Raw genomic sequence first — 17,215 nt, 5'->3', positions numbered from 1 at the left:
AAGAAATACATGCTGAAGATTGCAATTTCCGAGAGGATGAGTCAAATTTACTAGTTTAATGATCTCTGTCTCTGCATTGTACATATGAAAGTGTCATTGTAATCGAATTTCGTAAGGATTCAAATAATAAAGCATATGCTCTCTATTGACATTTGAAGCACCCTGCCTATCGACTTCTGACAGCTAGACGAAACTGAAGGACATAATAATCTTCATGGGTTAGCAAAAGCATCTGGAGAAGTGAGGCTTGTATCAGGATAATTAAGTCGCCAAAAGACAAGAAATGTCAAATCATCTGAGAATAATAACAAATTATATTTGATTATTGATAAACAGCGCCAACACTTCGTTACACCATACAATCTAATACATCGGTTAAGAAATGTACAGTATTTATGTATTGTTTACCTGGAATGAGTGATCGGAGACTTAGTGGTATCAGCTTGTTTTAACTAGCAACAAATTGACCTTAAGGTACTACTAGAATGAAATACCGGTACAATTCACGATTCTCTTGAATATCTCTACATTCACGACCCTATTTAGTCAATCGTACAGTAGAACTCACTATTCGGATGACTAGGGACTGCCCATATTTCTTCGAATTTAGTAAAATCTGAATTATGAATAATAGATAACATAGTTCCAAAATGGACCAAATATTTCATCTAAACTAAGCGAGAAATCCGGATTAAGCGAGTTCTACTGTATAAGTTAATCAGAAATTTCACGCAAAAGCTTGCAATAGTTGTTGGATAGTGAATGTCCTAATTGAATGAAAAGTCTTAATGTAACTAACTGAAACCAAACCAGAGTATGGAATTTAGAACTTTTTTTCATGAAATTGTGAATTAGGAAAATACCAGGTTCTGAAAGACGAAGATGACATATATATATATCGTATACCGGTTGGTGCAGAATATTTCTATATCACCGTGATATAACAGGATTTTTCTGTCCTTAGTTACAGTTACATGACTAGAGTATGTATACGTAGTACTTATAGCACAGAATGATTTCCATCATTAACATTATGAAATATATACACATATCTGCCATTTACCCGTTAAGTAAATGCACCGATTACTGTGGCAGTATCATTGCATAATGTTACTACGATATTTAATAATGCTACCTTATGATCTTCCTAGATATTGTATGAAAAATGAAAATGTTCCATTTTCATATTTGTTTGCGCTATAGTATTTGTGGATCAAGAAACAGTGTTACTTGATTGGTTAAGACAGAAGTAGAAGGGAATAACATTTGATTGCTCATTATTCTAAAAAAATAAAATTACATATGCACTACTATAATATTAGTCTAATATCACATACAGGATACAGGGCGGATCCAAGAATTTGAAGGGAGGGGTGTGAATGGACCAATGTAGAATTATGATGATGCGGTAGAAAGATCAGGACGGCTCAGCTGTCCTCGCACAAGCCAAGTGATTCACCTATAAGGGGGTCTAGCCCTCTTCTCGAAAACTTTGAAAAGGTACATTCTTTCTGGTGCTGAACACTTTTTTGATAAAAATCAAAGGATTATAATGACAAATTCTGCATCAAATAGCTATGTACCTTTTCATGATAATGACCATGTTTTTGAAATTTTTCGTCGGCCGTGAAAAGGAGGGCGTGTGCTGGGTGCACCCCTACCTGGATCCGCCACTGGTACGTAGATACATGTATATCTCAACGATTCATTTCGTGGAATGCATTGATCACTGGACGAGCATCGCACTGATGCAGCCCAATTCTTTGAAAGAATGTCAAATGCCTGGCAGTTCTTCAGCTGCTGTTAGCGATACAGTATTTTGGGGTCTTGAAACGCTACGTTTTACATCCACTATGATTTATCACATCAATAACCACTTTTTAACTTTGATTAGACATGATTTCATTTCTTTTTCAGTAGACCAAGTTCGAGTCAGATTTTGATTTTAGTCGGCAATTTCATCAATGTTGACACTGATTTCAGTACTAATTACATCGCAGAAAAGGACGATTTTTTTTCAAACTTAACAAACATAAAATAAATTACATCGGTAGATCCTTTAAAAATAGAATTCTGCGAAACACACACCCTCGACAAAGTATCAAAAACTGGCAGAAACACGAAGCTGATAACTCCCCAACTTAAACTGGAGCGAGTTTTCATGACGGTCTAATGTTATCCAGACGTTTCGGTTGACGTCTCGCGGATCGATGTTTCTCTTGTATATCGGTAAACTGTTTGACTAGCGCATCGAAATTGATCTCTTTCAGCGTCGGCCGATCTTCTGGATCATTCTTCGGAGCTTTTCGTCTGAAAACAAGATGACAAAGCAGATCAGATCAAGCACGCCATTAACGACTTGAGATTCAAATCGTATGTCTCATGTTTTAATCTATTCTAGATGATTCAAACAATGTGAAACAAGATAGAACTGGCCACTTGAGTGAAATGCTTGATAATCTGACAATATTCAATATTTCAATATTCAACGCCCCCTGGTTGACAAATAGGGTAATCAATTGCTTTGAAGTTACAAACATGTCATGTAACAGAACATGTCATGAGCTACAACTTTGCAATTGATTGTGGTTAAGTTAAAACCCGCTGAGGACTGGTGAGACTAAGATTGGGGATAACCTGTGTGATATGTCAAAGATCCCTTCAGTATACCCATCAAAAATCATAATAAAAGAAAAAAGATGGCAAACCATTAGGAAACTACAGGCTTTGAAATTCAGGCCAAAAATGACATTTCTGCCACAAAACTAGGGGTCCAGGGACACCATGCCCACTTGGGAAGTGGTTTCAAATGCTCAACAATCTAACAATTTCAATATTCAACGCCCCCTGGTGACCATTTACAAAAACCAACGACCTTGAAACTCACCAAAATCATAGAACATGTCAGCAGCTACGATTTTGTAATTGATTGTGATAACAAAATATGCCTCGTTACCAATTTAATATGGAAATACTAAGTCATTCTACTATTCAACGCCCCCTGGTGACCATATTCAAAACCCAATGACCTCGAAACTCACCACAACTATAGAACATGTCATGAACTACAACTTTGCAATTGATCATGGTAACAAAATATGCCTAGGTACCAATATAATAAGGAAATACTAAGTTATTCTACTATTCAACGCCCCCTGGTGACCATATAGAAAAACTAATGTCCTTAAAACTCGCAACAATCATAGATGATGTCATGAGCTACAACTTTCCAATTGATTGTGGTTACCAAATATGCATAGGTACGAATATAATAAAGAAATGCGAAGATATTGTATTTTTCAACGCCCCCTGGTGGCCATATACGAAATCCAATTACCTTGAAACTCACCACAATCATAGAACACGTTATGAGCTACAACTTTCTAATTGATTGTGGTAGCAAAATACGCTAAGGTATCAATATAATTTGGAAAAACTTTTTCCCACTTATGAATGAGTACTGGTGACACAAAGATGGCCGCCAATTGCGTCATAATTGGCTGATGAAAAATACCTGTCTCAGGTATAAAACATCCCTTTCCAAAGAATACCCATCACAAATTGCAATGAGAAATGGCAAACCAGTAGGAAGCTACAGGACTCAGAATTCGGGCCAAAATTAACATTTTTGGGCACAAAAAAGGTCATAGGACGGCCATCTCGAATCCGACCGACCCAATTTTTGTTATGTTGATGGGCCCTGGGGGGATTCACATATATCCGAAAGATCAAGGTAATTGATCAAAGCGCCAAGTCCCAAGTGGCCGACTAAAGTACCAAGTGGGCTAAAAAGTCACAGGACAGCCATCTTGTGCCCGACTGACCCAATTCACTTACAATGATGGGCCCTAAGGGGGTAAATATCTATATATGCAACATTAAGATTATACATAATCCATTGAAGCGTCTGCAAAACAACCCAAACTGGATTCCGTCTGTGAATGGACACACAGATATACAGACAATGGGTGAAAAGATCATCAGGATTATCTTACGGTAATATTCAGACTAGCAATAGGTTTTGAAAAAATTGCCTTGCTAAATCTATAGTGAAATCATAAAAGATCGTAGGATCCTGTGCTTACTTTTCTTCTGGAGGCACAAGCTGCAATGTTGGCACGCTTTCGAGACGATTGCGTAATGTTTTAAAGGCATCGCTTTGTGGTAATAACATCAACAAGCCGTACAGACTCTTCAACAGGTAATGATTGTGCTGAACTTCTAGCATGTGAAGTCGTAAATCTACAATGCAGATTAAGCCAGAACTCTTACATTACAAACGATACCTGGTATATAGATCTATCAATTTATCATTTTTAAGTCAGTTGTGATAACATGTTCATTAGAACACCTAAAGAATTCTTATGAAAACAACTATTTAGGGATGGCCTTACATGTGAATATAGGCGACTCGATTAGCTGGACTAGTTTATCTACTTCACGTAAGAACTCGACAGTCACTTCAATATCACCACTAACAAGTTAAGGGCAACAAGCAAAATATATCTATAAATGACCACATGAGAGATATTGATCATTGATCTGACTAAGAAGGTCAGAAAAATGCTGGTTTAACAAAGTTTAAAAGTCAATCATAAATGACTTGTGTTCGTCTTTGCAAATAGATAGCTACAATACTAAGCGCTGTATATGAAAAAAGGATACAAATGCTGTAAAAGATGACAGGCGTGTTTATAGTTTTGTGTTAGTAAACACAACGATATCGTCGCTACCGGATTGTGGCACCAGGACTTGTATAAACATCGGAATAGCGCACAACTCTCCTACAATTGAGAAAAAAAAAATTGATGATGAAACAGTCGAAAATAACCAATCAAATCAGATAGAATCCTTATTGAGTGTGGTTAAAAAATATACCAGTATACATGGTTATACTTAGTATAACCATGTATACTGGTATATTTTTTATTACTATCACATGTACTTGAATTCATTATGCCATATCATGATATCATTCTGCAAACTTACACACAGACAAGGACTATAGTGACTTTACTAGAAGATCAATTTTCAGCCTGGTCTTACCTTGGTTTTCAAGTCTTTCAATTGTGTTCGCAGCTCGAAAAGTTCCGTCGACGTCAACAATATTGCATTTAACGTCTGGATCATCTGCGACGCGAATTTCATGTCGGGTTCGAGCAAGAGAATTTCCGAGAATGTTCGGTAAATATCTTCGGCATTCAAAAGCAAAGCCAGCTGCCTGAAAATTCGAAAGTATAGAGTGGTTCATTTTTTCCCTACACATAGTTCCCTGACCACAGTTTCGTGTATATTGTCCACAAAAACCCAATCATCATATTCTAATTTTTAACATAAGGCTAAAATAAATTGATACCTTGTTTCTTACTTATCCTGTACATGACTTTTTCTAAAATCATGATCAACCATAACAGACCTGACAGTTATAGAAATGAACTGATTGCAAATTCAATTGCAGTTTACAAAAGTGACTCGACCGATTAGGAGAAACAAGGTATCAAGTTATTTGAGCCAAATCATCATTTTTTATGTAAATCAACAACCTTAACTTAGTTCCAATCTTAGCTTATTTTCAACCAAACTGCACCGGTCTTATTTTCTGGACTTAAGTTTAGTAAGTCATGACTACGCCACTAATGAGCTCTAATTCATACAAGCAAAGTTCCGGTGTGCGTTATCGAACAAAGATGACGGAAACATCTCTGCCTACCTAATGATAAATGAGCCACGTTCGTCCAGCAATTGTTTATCTGAGCTGAAAAGTTTCAGTAAACTCATCATGAACTTCGTGAAGAACTTATTCATGCCGTGAGTACTTTCGAGCAGACTCTGCACTTCCGGTTCTAAACAGGAAGAGTCTTTGTTGTTGATCGGTGTGCTGTGACCGGCTGGACTCGATGATATTTCTGCCAGAACTTCTAGGTCAAGCAATACCACCTATAACATGTTGACACGTATATGGTACTTAATTTAGGTCTATATGATTCGTATCAATATTAAGTCGGTACCAGTCATTCATCAACTTCCCTCCCCATGTACCCCAGTGAAGTTCATTACCTGTTCCTTATTCCTTATTCCGTTACTTATTGAGAATTCATCTCCCAATGAGGAACAAGTAACTTGTTCCTTGTTCCTTATTCAGATTTTCATCTTTACCGGTTCAATTTTCGTTACTTATTGAGAATTCACCGCCCAATAAGGAACAAGTAACTTGTTACTTGTTCCTTATTCAGACTTTCGTCTTTACCGGTTCAATTTTCGTTACTTATCAAGAATTCATCTCCCAATAAGGAACAAGTAACATCTTCCTTATTGGGAGATGAATTCTCAATAAGTAACGAAAATTGAACCGGTAAAGACGAAAATCTGAATAAGGAACAAGGAACAAGTTACTTATTGCAAGTTAACATTTACGGTATTGCAAGTACAGATTCATCATGAGATATCATAAACATCAATAATTTCAGAAATTACGAAATATTTGAATAGATATTTGCATTTACAAAGGGTAATCTTCATGCAGATAGTAGTTTTATAATTACGCTGTTAGAAGACAGAGCTAAGATATGAACATTTCCATTAAGATTTCACTTATCAATAAGTCTATCTTTAATTCAACTATACCTCATCCGATGGATCTGATAGTGACTTCATAAGGAGTGGAAACAAGTCTTCGACATGTCTAAATATCTGTAAAATAACAAAACCAAATAGATTAGCGAGATATGAAACTAGGGGTCCAGGGACACCATGCCCACTTGGGAAGTGGTTCCAAATGCTCAACAATCTAACAATTTCAATATTCAACGCCCCCTGGTGACCATATACAGAATCCAATGACCTTGAAACTCACCACAATCATAGAACATGTCAGCAGCTACGATTTTGTAATTGATTGTGATAACAAAATATGCCTCGTTACCACTTTAATATGGAAATACTAAGTTATTCTACTATTCAACGCCCCCTGGTGACCATATTCAAAACCCAATGACCTTGAAACTCACCATAATCATAGAAAATGTCACGAACTATAACTTTGAAAATGATCATGGTAACAAAATATGCCTAGGTACCAATATAATAAGGAAATACTAAGTTATTCTACTATTCAATGCCCCCTGGTGACCATATAGAATAACTAATGGCCTTAAAACTTGCCACAATCATAGATGATGTCATGAGCTACAACTTTGCAATTGATTGTGGTTACAAAATATGCATTGATATGAATATAATATAGAAATACTCAGATATTGCATTATTCAACGCCCCCTGGTGGCCATATACAAAAACCAATGACCTTGAAACTCACCACAATCATAGAACACGTTATGAGCTACAATTTTCTAAATGATTGTGGTAACAAAATACGCTTAGGTATCAAAATAATGTGGAAAAACTTTTTCCCACTTATGAATGAGTACTGCTGACACCAAGATGGCCGCCAATTGCGTCATAATTGGCTGATGAAAAATACCTGTCTCAGGTATAAAACATCCCTTTCCAAAGAATACCCATCACAAATTGCAATGAGAAATGATAAACCAGTAGGAAGCTACATGACTCAGAATTTGGGCCAAAATTAACATTTTTGGGCACTAAAAAGGTCATAGGACGGCCATCTTGAGTCTGATCAACCCAATTTTTGTTATGCTGATGGGCCCTGGGGGAATTCACATATATCCGAAAGATCAAGGTAATTGATCAAAGCGTCTTCAAAATTTCCCTCAAAAAGTTCAAAAATGTGTAAAAAGTGCTGATTTTGGCGAACAACAATGGCTGCCAGTCGGCCATCTTGAATCTGACAGGGCCAGTTTTTGGGCTGAAGATGTGTCTAGGGTAGATACATGTGTAACCTAAATATCAAGACATTACCTTGAAGCGTCTTCAAAACTTCCTAAAATAACTGGATTCCGTCTACGGACGAACGGACGGACGGACGAAAAGTGAACGCAATAGCCCGCTGGGACTAAAGTCCCAAGTGGGCTAAAAAAGTAAATGAAACCTGTTCCAGGATAGTTAGTTACTTTAGCGTTGGTGGTAACGCTGATTTATAATCAGATGGGCTTATTATGAAAATATCCGATCATGAAACTAAACACTAACAAATTCCAGGATTGATTGGACTTTAATATGAAAGGACAGTTTATTTCCGTTTCATCTAATTTTTCGGACTGGAGACGGATCACTTCATCTCGAAAAATATTTGACCCAATTCCTACAAACGATAGTAAGTAGTTTACTTACTTTGTTCGGCGTGTGAATATGAAGATGATAAATCCATCGAAGAGCAGCGATTCGTGTTTGCATCGATTCATTTTTCATCTGATACGACAGAACATCGACGATGGATGAAATATTCAGCAAAATCAGTTCATCCCTGCAAACAAGGCAGAAAATCTATTCATATTCTTGTAAAATGCAAAAAGTGTAAATATGTTACGTAAAAAGATTTTGAATGCTGCAATAATATCACGTTTTAAACACTTTCTGGAATGTTCTACAGTCTCACTAATGATATAAACACCTCGACGAAGTAAGTTCCTTCCTAATTAAAGGCTCATTTTTTTAGGATATGAACTTCATTTTGGTTGGATTCACTAAAGATAATAATCAATATGATCACAGGAATAACATGTGAAAAGAGTGATTCCATAAGTACTGTTAGTACAAGATTGTCCATATATTGAAGTAGAAAAACCTATATAGTGTTTATATCACTCACTCCATCTCAGGACCCTAGTTGAAAACTAGTAACTAACAACATCAAAGTCCATTGCCAATCTATAATCCGCACAGAAAGGGTTGAAACATCGAAAACGATATAGAACTATTTCAAATCGGACTTGACCAAGTGGAACTGCACTCAGCAGTATGAAAGATCATGCTACTAACTTTTCATCTGATGCGTTCAAAGTATCGTCATCCATTATGGTTTTGTGTTCGTTGCTCACTGGAGTTATCATATCATCCTCAGAGGTGATCAGTCTCATCAAACTTGCATTCACAGCTTTGGCAGTCTCATAAATATGTAAACAAGTAATATTAAAGAACAAAACTAACATCATGTAATCATCTTTTTCTTTTCAGACTTTCAAATTTCAATCTATCAGTTTCACAAATTCTAAATCTGCTTTTTCAAAATTCAACTTCAGGTTGGCCCGCTTTGAAATTCAATTCTAAACTTAGATATAATCTTATTCCAATTAGCCTAACCTATTTTACGTAAATTTGCGAAAAAAGGATATTTCTTCTGCCATCATCGTCGTAAGATAGGCATGGAAGAACAGCAGTCAGAATTCCTGAAGCGAACGGTATCATCCCTCGGCCAGATAACTGTAGAAACTCTTTCAACCAATAAATTGCTGTATATTGTATGAGATCATCAATGTAACCTGTGTCGAAATAGATGAGGCGGAACGTGATCACTGGGCATGTATCGCATGAGACAAAATCTGACTATACAAGCGAAGGGGAATAACACGTTCACTGCCGGCTGTGAATATATTCATACTTCTAGGTTCTGTCACCAGTACCACTAAAATATATTCGTAGCTGATTCTTCCTATCTACAGTTCGATATTTACACTCGGGCACATGGGAATGACACAGTTCTTGTAGAGAGAATCCCACAATGATAATAAAAAGTCCGAAAACGAAACTTCGAGATAGTAGTTTATTTCAACGTTTCGACTATATCCTAATAGTCATCTTCAGGAATAATGAGATACTACAAAAATTATGAGATATATATATATACAATCCAGAGACAAGGAGACTAATTCAAGTAATCAGAGATGATGCAAACTATTATTCTCATTATTCCTCAAGATGACTATTAGGATATACCGGTAGTCGAAAAGTTGAAATAAACTACTAGGCCAATCTTGAAGTTTCATTTTCGGACTTTTTATTATCATTGTGGGATTCTCTCTACATCGCGTCAACACGGATATAGTGTTCTACCAATCGTGACACAGTTCTTGATTGGCTAGAAGTATGAACTAACTCTGCTTCATTCTCAATGCTCATTGGTCAACTACGAGCAAAGGCTGACTAGGTCACAGCTCCAGTGCAAACCTACTAGTATATTGGTAGTGGCAAATGAGGGCGGCACCATATTTTCTAACTGGCAGCGAACGTGTTAAACAAACTGGTGACCTCAGAATTAAACACCAGTGAAAATTACTTGCCGCAAAATTGTATCATTGTCTGATTCAATTTTCAGTATTAATTCATGGATGTAGGCATGATTATTACTAATCTCTAAGAGGCCATATCACAATATGCTGTGTCTAGAATAAAACTGTACATAAATTTCAAAGACAGTTGTCAGTTTTAATGATTTGAACGTACCGCCAGATTGACAGTGTGCAATCAGAATGTTAACCATTGCTGAATAGTCCACGTTTTGAGGATTACGTCGGATGCCTTGAAGGAATTCACCCAATAATGCCTCACACCTGAAATAGTTAGAACACATATCTTAGTCACTTTCCACCTTGCTTTTATCCTTGGAGTAATCAGAATGAAGTTCAGTCTGATTACTCATGAAAATTTTTATCCAATGGATATGATCATTCACATAACACACGGGAGTCGAATAGTCACAGATACACAAATATCACCAACCATCCTATCTTCATAATCATGATTATACTGAAACAAATTGAAGTAAAAGATCAAAATCATCAGTTGTCGACTTCAGTTCGGAAGAACGTCACATAGGTAAAGGTGTCTGAAGTTTATTTCTTTTTGTCTGGGATAGATTTTTTCACTGGTCATATTAAGACCAAATTGAGGTATGATTTCAAAAGATTAAGAGAAATATTTAAAAAAAATCGATTCCAAACAAAAATAAATCGACTTTAGTGAACGCAAGTTTCAACTGTGTTGATCAATAAATACCAGGCTCCAGTTGCACAGTTGTGAGTTAGAGTTAACTCAGAGATAAAATTAGTTCATTTTCAATTAGTTAACACTCTGAGTCAAATCTTAACACAGAACTGTGGAAGTGGGTCCATATGGATAAATCCAGTACTCACATGCGACGAATTTCAATATTCTGGTCACCAAGAATGTAAAATAAACCGTCTAAGATTTCAGGCAAAAATACGACCATATTCATATTGGGGACTGCATCCAACACAGCAACCTAAGAATGAAATAGCAATAATGCTGTGATATAGAAAAGCAATTACCTGTCCTGGCTTTGAAGCCGAGTCTTTTTATTGCGGATATTCGACAATTCCTCAACGAATGCAGCCACAGAACCCATTGCCAAAATGTTGAGCAGTACATTAAGAATAGTCTTTACTTCTTTATTATGTGTATAAATAATTGGGAACGAAGCACTGAACTATGGAGATTAAACAGCACATACAGTACGTTTATCAGCAATAAAGCTTTACTTGCAGTACACTGTGATATAACATCGGGCTATTAACCTAGCTAGTAATACCTGGATTGAAATATATAAATGTCATAGATTGTATTACTAATTGTCTAGGCTACTGGTTATGCAAAGTATGATTTCTAATCTTCGCACATCAAGGGTGAATTCATACTAGGCCTATTGCAAAAGCTGTCCATACAACAGGGACTAATTGTATGAGTAGCTACTTCTACATATCATAGGTCTAGAAAGTAATTATTTTCCTTTTTTAATAAGATTACTTTTCCAATGAACTATGATGAGTTTTCCCTGTTATTAAAACAGGTATGCAATAAATTTTCTAATTTAATTAGCCTAATGCTCTAATATTGTTTCGTGACTTAGCATTACTTACCCAAGATACGATGAACTGTCGAGCAAATGCATTTTTCGTGTATATCCTTTCCCTGAGAAGAGGCATGAATGCTTCAAGATCAAAAGTCTGCGTTTCGGTTACAATATCCTTCATTAAACGATCTAATAACTCTGATCCATTTTTCACATTCTGGTCAGTATCTGCAGCAAGCTGAAAGACGATATCCCGATGAAATTATATCAAATTCATTAAAGTAGCTTCAATTAATCATTTTTTATGTTTATTATTGCATTAATGTAACCCTTTCAGTGCGTCTACACTGCATAGCATTGAATAAATCCGTGATGGACTTTGCTAGTACATCGCATTGCAGTATATTGCTGTTATTAGTAATTAGTTTTTACCTCTTTTAAAAGATAACAGCGCCTGTCAAACGTAGTGCTAAGTAACTAACAATACACCACACCAAGGTGTAGATGATGAACTATAGTGGTACGCCTGTTATACAACTGACTGGTGTGGAAATTTTCAAATCATCTCCAGCACTTCAGGGTATTAATAAGTCAGCATTGAAAGGGTTAATCAGATCACAATAAAATCAAATGTATATAATCCAAAAGTTAAATTGTATTTGGCATAGATTCTTAAGCGCCTTGCAGCTATAAAGCTAGTTGCTTTTTATTGCTTGTTTGAGAGGTCATGAAAGAATTCCATGAACCAAAGGAGACTGCTGGTGTAATGCACTGGTGAGATGGTGCCAGACTCGTGGTACAGAATGTTCTCGATTCTATTGCCTCGGTAGATGACGACCAAAATTACATCAACAACAGTTACCTTGCTTAACCCATCAAATACATCATTGAAAAACTGCAGCACCGATCCACGAGCGACTTTGACTATGTTATACAGCGCTTCACAAGCGTAATACCTTACTCTGCTGTCTGGGTCGTTGAAGCACGCCAAAACCGGGGACACCAATGCAGCTACATACTGACTAGAATCCTAAAAATATTCAGAAGAACGTTCAATATTGAGATGCTCAGAAACTACAAGACTGTTCGGAAAAATTCGGTAGAAATGTGACCTAGGATCATCGTATAAAAGAATACTGGTAATCCTGAAGAGGTATGAAACATTCTGGACATTTTGTTCTATTCCTAGTGTGAGATTCTCATAAGGCTTATCATTCAACACGGACAGTGTTCCATTGATGGCAAACTAGGATCAAATTTAAGTTCCAGTCATCGCTGTCTTTCTAAGGAATGAACCTTGTTAGGTATATAACAGATAAACCGAGTGATAACAGTGACGAGCCTACCCTTCCGAGTGCGATAGCACAAGCAGCAAGTCCAATCAATCCACCTTTTCGAGGATGAGAATTTGTCGAACTTGCAAAATCTTGGCCCAAAACTTTGAGTAATCTTTTTATCTGATTCGTGTTGTTGAGCGTTACATATTCTTTGACCATTCTGAAAAATACAAACAACGTTTATCAAGTTGAAATATTTAGCACACTGAAAAAGATGAACAATGTTAAGCACGTTAATAGATAACATACTAGGGGTTGAGGGACACCATGCCTACTGGGGTGAAATGCTTGACAATGACAAACCAATGAAACTCCAGTCATCAGGTATCAAACTGACTGGTACTGGATTAAGTTACCAATTATTGAGAGAGATACATATTTAGTACAGAATCGATTATACGTAGCTTCAATAAGAAATATCACATCTCAATAATTGGTAACAAAATCCTCAAAACACAAAGTCTCCATCTCACATTTTGATCATCACTATAGATTCTTAAAATTGTCGATCTGATTTGAATCATCAGATTTCCATCTGCCGTTCATTCAATAATGACGTCGGCTCAGAATAGATCTCAGGTTGCACCGTCGTGCGTGAAATACCTACCGATCAGAGCTAATTTTGTCGATACATTTTACGTCTTTACGATTTAATACGGCGCGCGTTATCGCTGGTCGGCATCACCGCAAATATTCTCATTATCGTTACAATCGAACGTTACATGAAACAAAAATCCTATTACGTCTGCAAAATCCCGGCCACAATGCCGAGACATCTATCGATAACTGGTTACGTAATACACAACTATCGAATGCTGACGATATTCAATCAATTCGCTCTCACTTCAACGGTGTTCAATTCCGTTGGAAATATTTTCGTTCTTATCTCTACTGATAGAAGTACTTCGAAATTTCATGCGACGCGTAGTGCTAACTGCCACATTCTATAAAACGTAGTGCAAGGTCAGGTTAGACTCGACTGGATTCGTGCCATAGGATCTTTTATCTCTGGCCTTAATGAAAAATAACCAATCACTCAATTAGCTAAATTCTGCATAGCACCAACAAGAGACCATGGAAATAACCCGTGCCTTTCTTTAACCAAAAGGTTGAAAAATATGCACAGGTATTAATATAAATGGACAAATTGTAGGCCTATATTATTCAATATTAAACTCCCCCTAGTGGCAAGAACAAAAGATAGTGTAATATGAAGACTATTAATTAAAACCTTGATATTTTCCACTTTTTTCCACCGACGAATGAAGACTGATGACACTAAGATGGCCGCCAATTGTGTGATAATTGACTGATGGCAAAATGCATCGGATATGCTAAAGATCCCTTCCCAGAATGTACCAATCACAAATTTTAATGAAAAATGGCAAACCATTAGGAAGCTACAGATCCAGAATTCTAGATTCTGACCGGGCCAGTTTTTGGGTGCAGATATGTCTTGGGTAGATACATGCATGAGCCAACTATCAACACAATCCATTTAAGCGTCTTCAAAACTTCTCAAAATAACTGGATTCCATCTATCAACGGACAGGATGACGTGAACGTGACATGAAGTGAACGCAATAGTCCATTGGTGGAGGGAAAAGAATATTATCATTCAAACTGTATTGAACAGGATTTTTGCACTATGCGAATGTCAATTTTCATTATCAAATTATAAGCACGTCAATGAATTCATAAAGGCATTAGGCCTACCTGGCATGCATATCCAACATATCTTTGCCTATATAAACCCTAACAAAACTACTGTAGGCCTACTGATACTTAAACTTACTTTTCAATTTCCAAAGCGGCCGATTTCCTTTTTTCATAAAGTTTGTCATTCAGCGCTCGTACACATGACGCGCTCAGCGGAGCAAAATCTTTATCATTCATTATTGTACACTAAACTGCTGCAATTACACAAAGGATATTATCTTATTTGAACCAAAAAAATGCTAGTAGCCCGGCTCATTTTGTGCTTTAGGCCTATGATCCAACACTGTCACCACCCAAATCCTAGCCTATCGAATAAAGTTTTTAGACCCATGATTATCATTAACATCATCATCATTATATGGATGTAGGTTGAAGATGATAGGTAGGTCGATGATATAAGCTTGTAGGCCTATGCTGGGGGATATTATTTGGATGACCAGTCTTTTCACCTTAGTATCCTCGCATAGGTATAGGCCTAGCCTACATTTAATGGGCCAAGACCATCAGTCATCTGACCTGATACTAGGTCACTATTTAGTGATGCTAGTTGCTAACGGCTGAACGTTACAGGCCTAACTAATAGGCATATAGCACTTAACTTTCTAAACTTAACCCTAACCCATCATAATATCAATACTGTATACAAGATACTGTGGCATAATAGTCTCGTAAATCTAGTCAGTGTAGGCATAGTCCCTTCACTGTGGCATAAACATAGCCTGTTTATTTCAGATACAAGAAACACCAAAGAGGTCCAAGATTAAGAACAAATTAAGTACATGATGGTATCAACTTGAGAAGTGTGGGTGGTCTTTTTGACAGCATTCCGTCCTTACTTACGCTACTACTAGTAAGTAGGGCCTACCTAAATCTAAGTACTTTATTAGTCTGTCTACTTGGCTTAAACTATTCAATATAATCTACCAGTCGGTAGGTAGGCAGGGGAACGGGGTCGGGGCCAACTTCTAAATACAGTGTAACTCTGTCTATAGTATAAGACTAAGACTAAAAGGACTTATATTTTTTCATAGATCGGCCTACAACATCATCCATTTTGGGAAAAGACGGATATTAGAGAACTAGTTTAGGGATACAATAAATAATCAGCTGATAATAAGCATTCAGAAGAACAGAAGTGACGGAAAATAACCTTGAAATTTAAACCGAAATCGTTTCAGAAATTTTCAAGTACGACCACCATTTTTAATCATGTGACCTGCTGCGGCGGCGGCTCTGTTTAACCCTATGCTTGCCACGTATCATTTATTATCTTGTTGTGCACGGTTCGTAAATTGAAAAAAAAACAATACGAAAACCAATTTTGAAAACAAATGAACTCTATATTAACAGAATACTGGAAGAAATACAACTTGTTGGGCTGACTAATAAAAAGGATTCGAACCCAAATTTTGACGTTTGGAACTGCCGTACGCGCACTGCCCTGCTTGGATACGCAGCGTGATTATCGTTTCGACTATCAACTTATCTTCTTGGTCCAGAACCACTGGCACTATCTCAGGATGTGATATAGGATTATCAGAGTGTAAGCTGAATCCTTTATTTTGTATGGTTCAATGTTTCTGTTGTCATTTACCTCTGGTGAAGAAATAGATTTGTGATTTCGGTTGTCGTGCGCTCGTTACCTACCTTGTGATTTTAAAAGTTCTTAACAGGCACAATCACTATTATTAAACTTTAATAGTAATACTATGACATCATTTTTTGGCATTTTTATTAAAAATGACACAAACATCTTTTAAAAGATCTTTTAAATTTTCGGATAGGCTATGCCAAGGTAGGCCTATGGATTTTACTCTCTATTCCCAAACTCTCTCTGCGTGTAGGCCTACTGGTATTAAAAAAAAATGTTTATTGATTCTCTCTCAATAGGGCCTAAGTCTATGTAGACCTAGAATAAGATTCTTTACCACAATTTCATTTGTAGACCGGCTGTATTTAGTCTTTGGTGTTGGATATTTTTGAAGCTCATTTTGTTTTGGAGCTTAAGAACATTGAATATGAAATAGGTAGGCCTATGCAGTTACTCAGTCGTGACCTACATCCAAAAGTGGTCTTAAATCTTAAGATTGGTTAGATTGGCTATAGAACTGAGTTTGCCTTAGACTGGTCTTAAGTCTAAGCCATGACTATGCAACCGGCCCATGGATCCTGCTTCTGAAAGATAACCTAGAATTTTCTTTTTGTTTTTTTTGGAAAAGACCAAGAGATAATTGGTGGAAAACTGAAAGATAGCACGATTCCTGTTGCTTGATATACATTTAAGAATTGATGACAATTTCATGAATCACGTGTTTCATTAATTTACTATGTGGTAATCCCACTAGGCTAGTTCGATTAGGTATTAAATATTCAAGTGTAGACAGCTAACACACTGTAAACCTACAAGTAAGGCTTGGTTGAAGAATACCCTAAA

General features: G+C 36.7%; 2 protein-coding genes across 3 annotated transcripts in view; one reads left to right on the top strand and one right to left on the bottom strand.

Moving 5' to 3' along the window:
* Positions 1–303: 303 nt before the first annotated feature.
* On the bottom strand, positions 304–16,003 carry LOC141901873 (protein VAC14 homolog). Of its 2 annotated transcripts, none has more exons than XM_074789412.1 (17): positions 15,932–16,003; positions 14,858–14,975; positions 13,072–13,222; positions 12,588–12,755; positions 11,793–11,963; positions 11,049–11,158; positions 10,360–10,466; positions 9,252–9,398; positions 8,899–9,034; positions 8,251–8,383; positions 6,625–6,690; positions 5,711–5,937; positions 5,047–5,221; positions 4,666–4,784; positions 4,395–4,474; positions 4,086–4,242; positions 304–2,310 (listed from the first exon to the last, which is right to left on the bottom strand). In XM_074789412.1, exons 2-17 carry the CDS (start codon positions 14,956–14,958, stop codon positions 2,160–2,162), a joined length of 2,199 nt encoding a protein of 732 aa, XP_074645513.1. In that variant the 5' UTR covers positions 14,959–14,975; positions 15,932–16,003; the 3' UTR covers positions 304–2,159. The 2 variants fall into 2 exon arrangements, with proteins under 2 accessions (XP_074645513.1, XP_074645514.1); XM_074789413.1 differs by having other exon boundaries at positions 14,858–14,972; positions 15,932–15,975.
* A 221-nt stretch (positions 16,004–16,224) lies between these two features.
* Positions 16,225–17,215, top strand: part of LOC141901895 (transient receptor potential cation channel subfamily V member 5-like) — a 31,247-nt gene continuing 30,256 nt past the window's right edge. The window contains exon 1 of the mRNA XM_074789459.1: positions 16,225–16,324. The gene's annotated coding sequence lies outside the window, so the exon portion shown is untranslated. The remainder of the gene's footprint in view (positions 16,325–17,215) is intronic.

The sequence above is a fragment of the Tubulanus polymorphus genome, chromosome 3 (assembly GCF_964204645.1).
Source record: "Tubulanus polymorphus chromosome 3, tnTubPoly1.2, whole genome shotgun sequence".
NCBI lineage: Eukaryota > Metazoa > Nemertea > Palaeonemertea > Tubulaniformes > Tubulanidae > Tubulanus > Tubulanus polymorphus.
Note: the sequence above shows the minus strand (reverse complement) of the source record. Positions and strands in the feature narration are given on the sequence as shown.

Bases quoted from the DNA above. Each gene is read 5' to 3' on its own strand.
- LOC141901873 (XM_074789412.1), bottom strand. From the start codon at position 14,958: ATGAATGATAAAGATTTTGCTCCGCTGAGCGCGTCATGTGTACGAGCG. The intron at 10,467-11,048 runs GTGAGTACTGGA...TAACTATTTCAG, and splicing joins AATATTGAAATTCGTCGCAT to GTGTGAGGCATTATTGGGTG. The intron at 9,399-10,359 runs GTACGTTCAAAT...ATTTCGACACAG, and splicing joins TGCACACTGTCAATCTGGCG to GTTACATTGATGATCTCATA.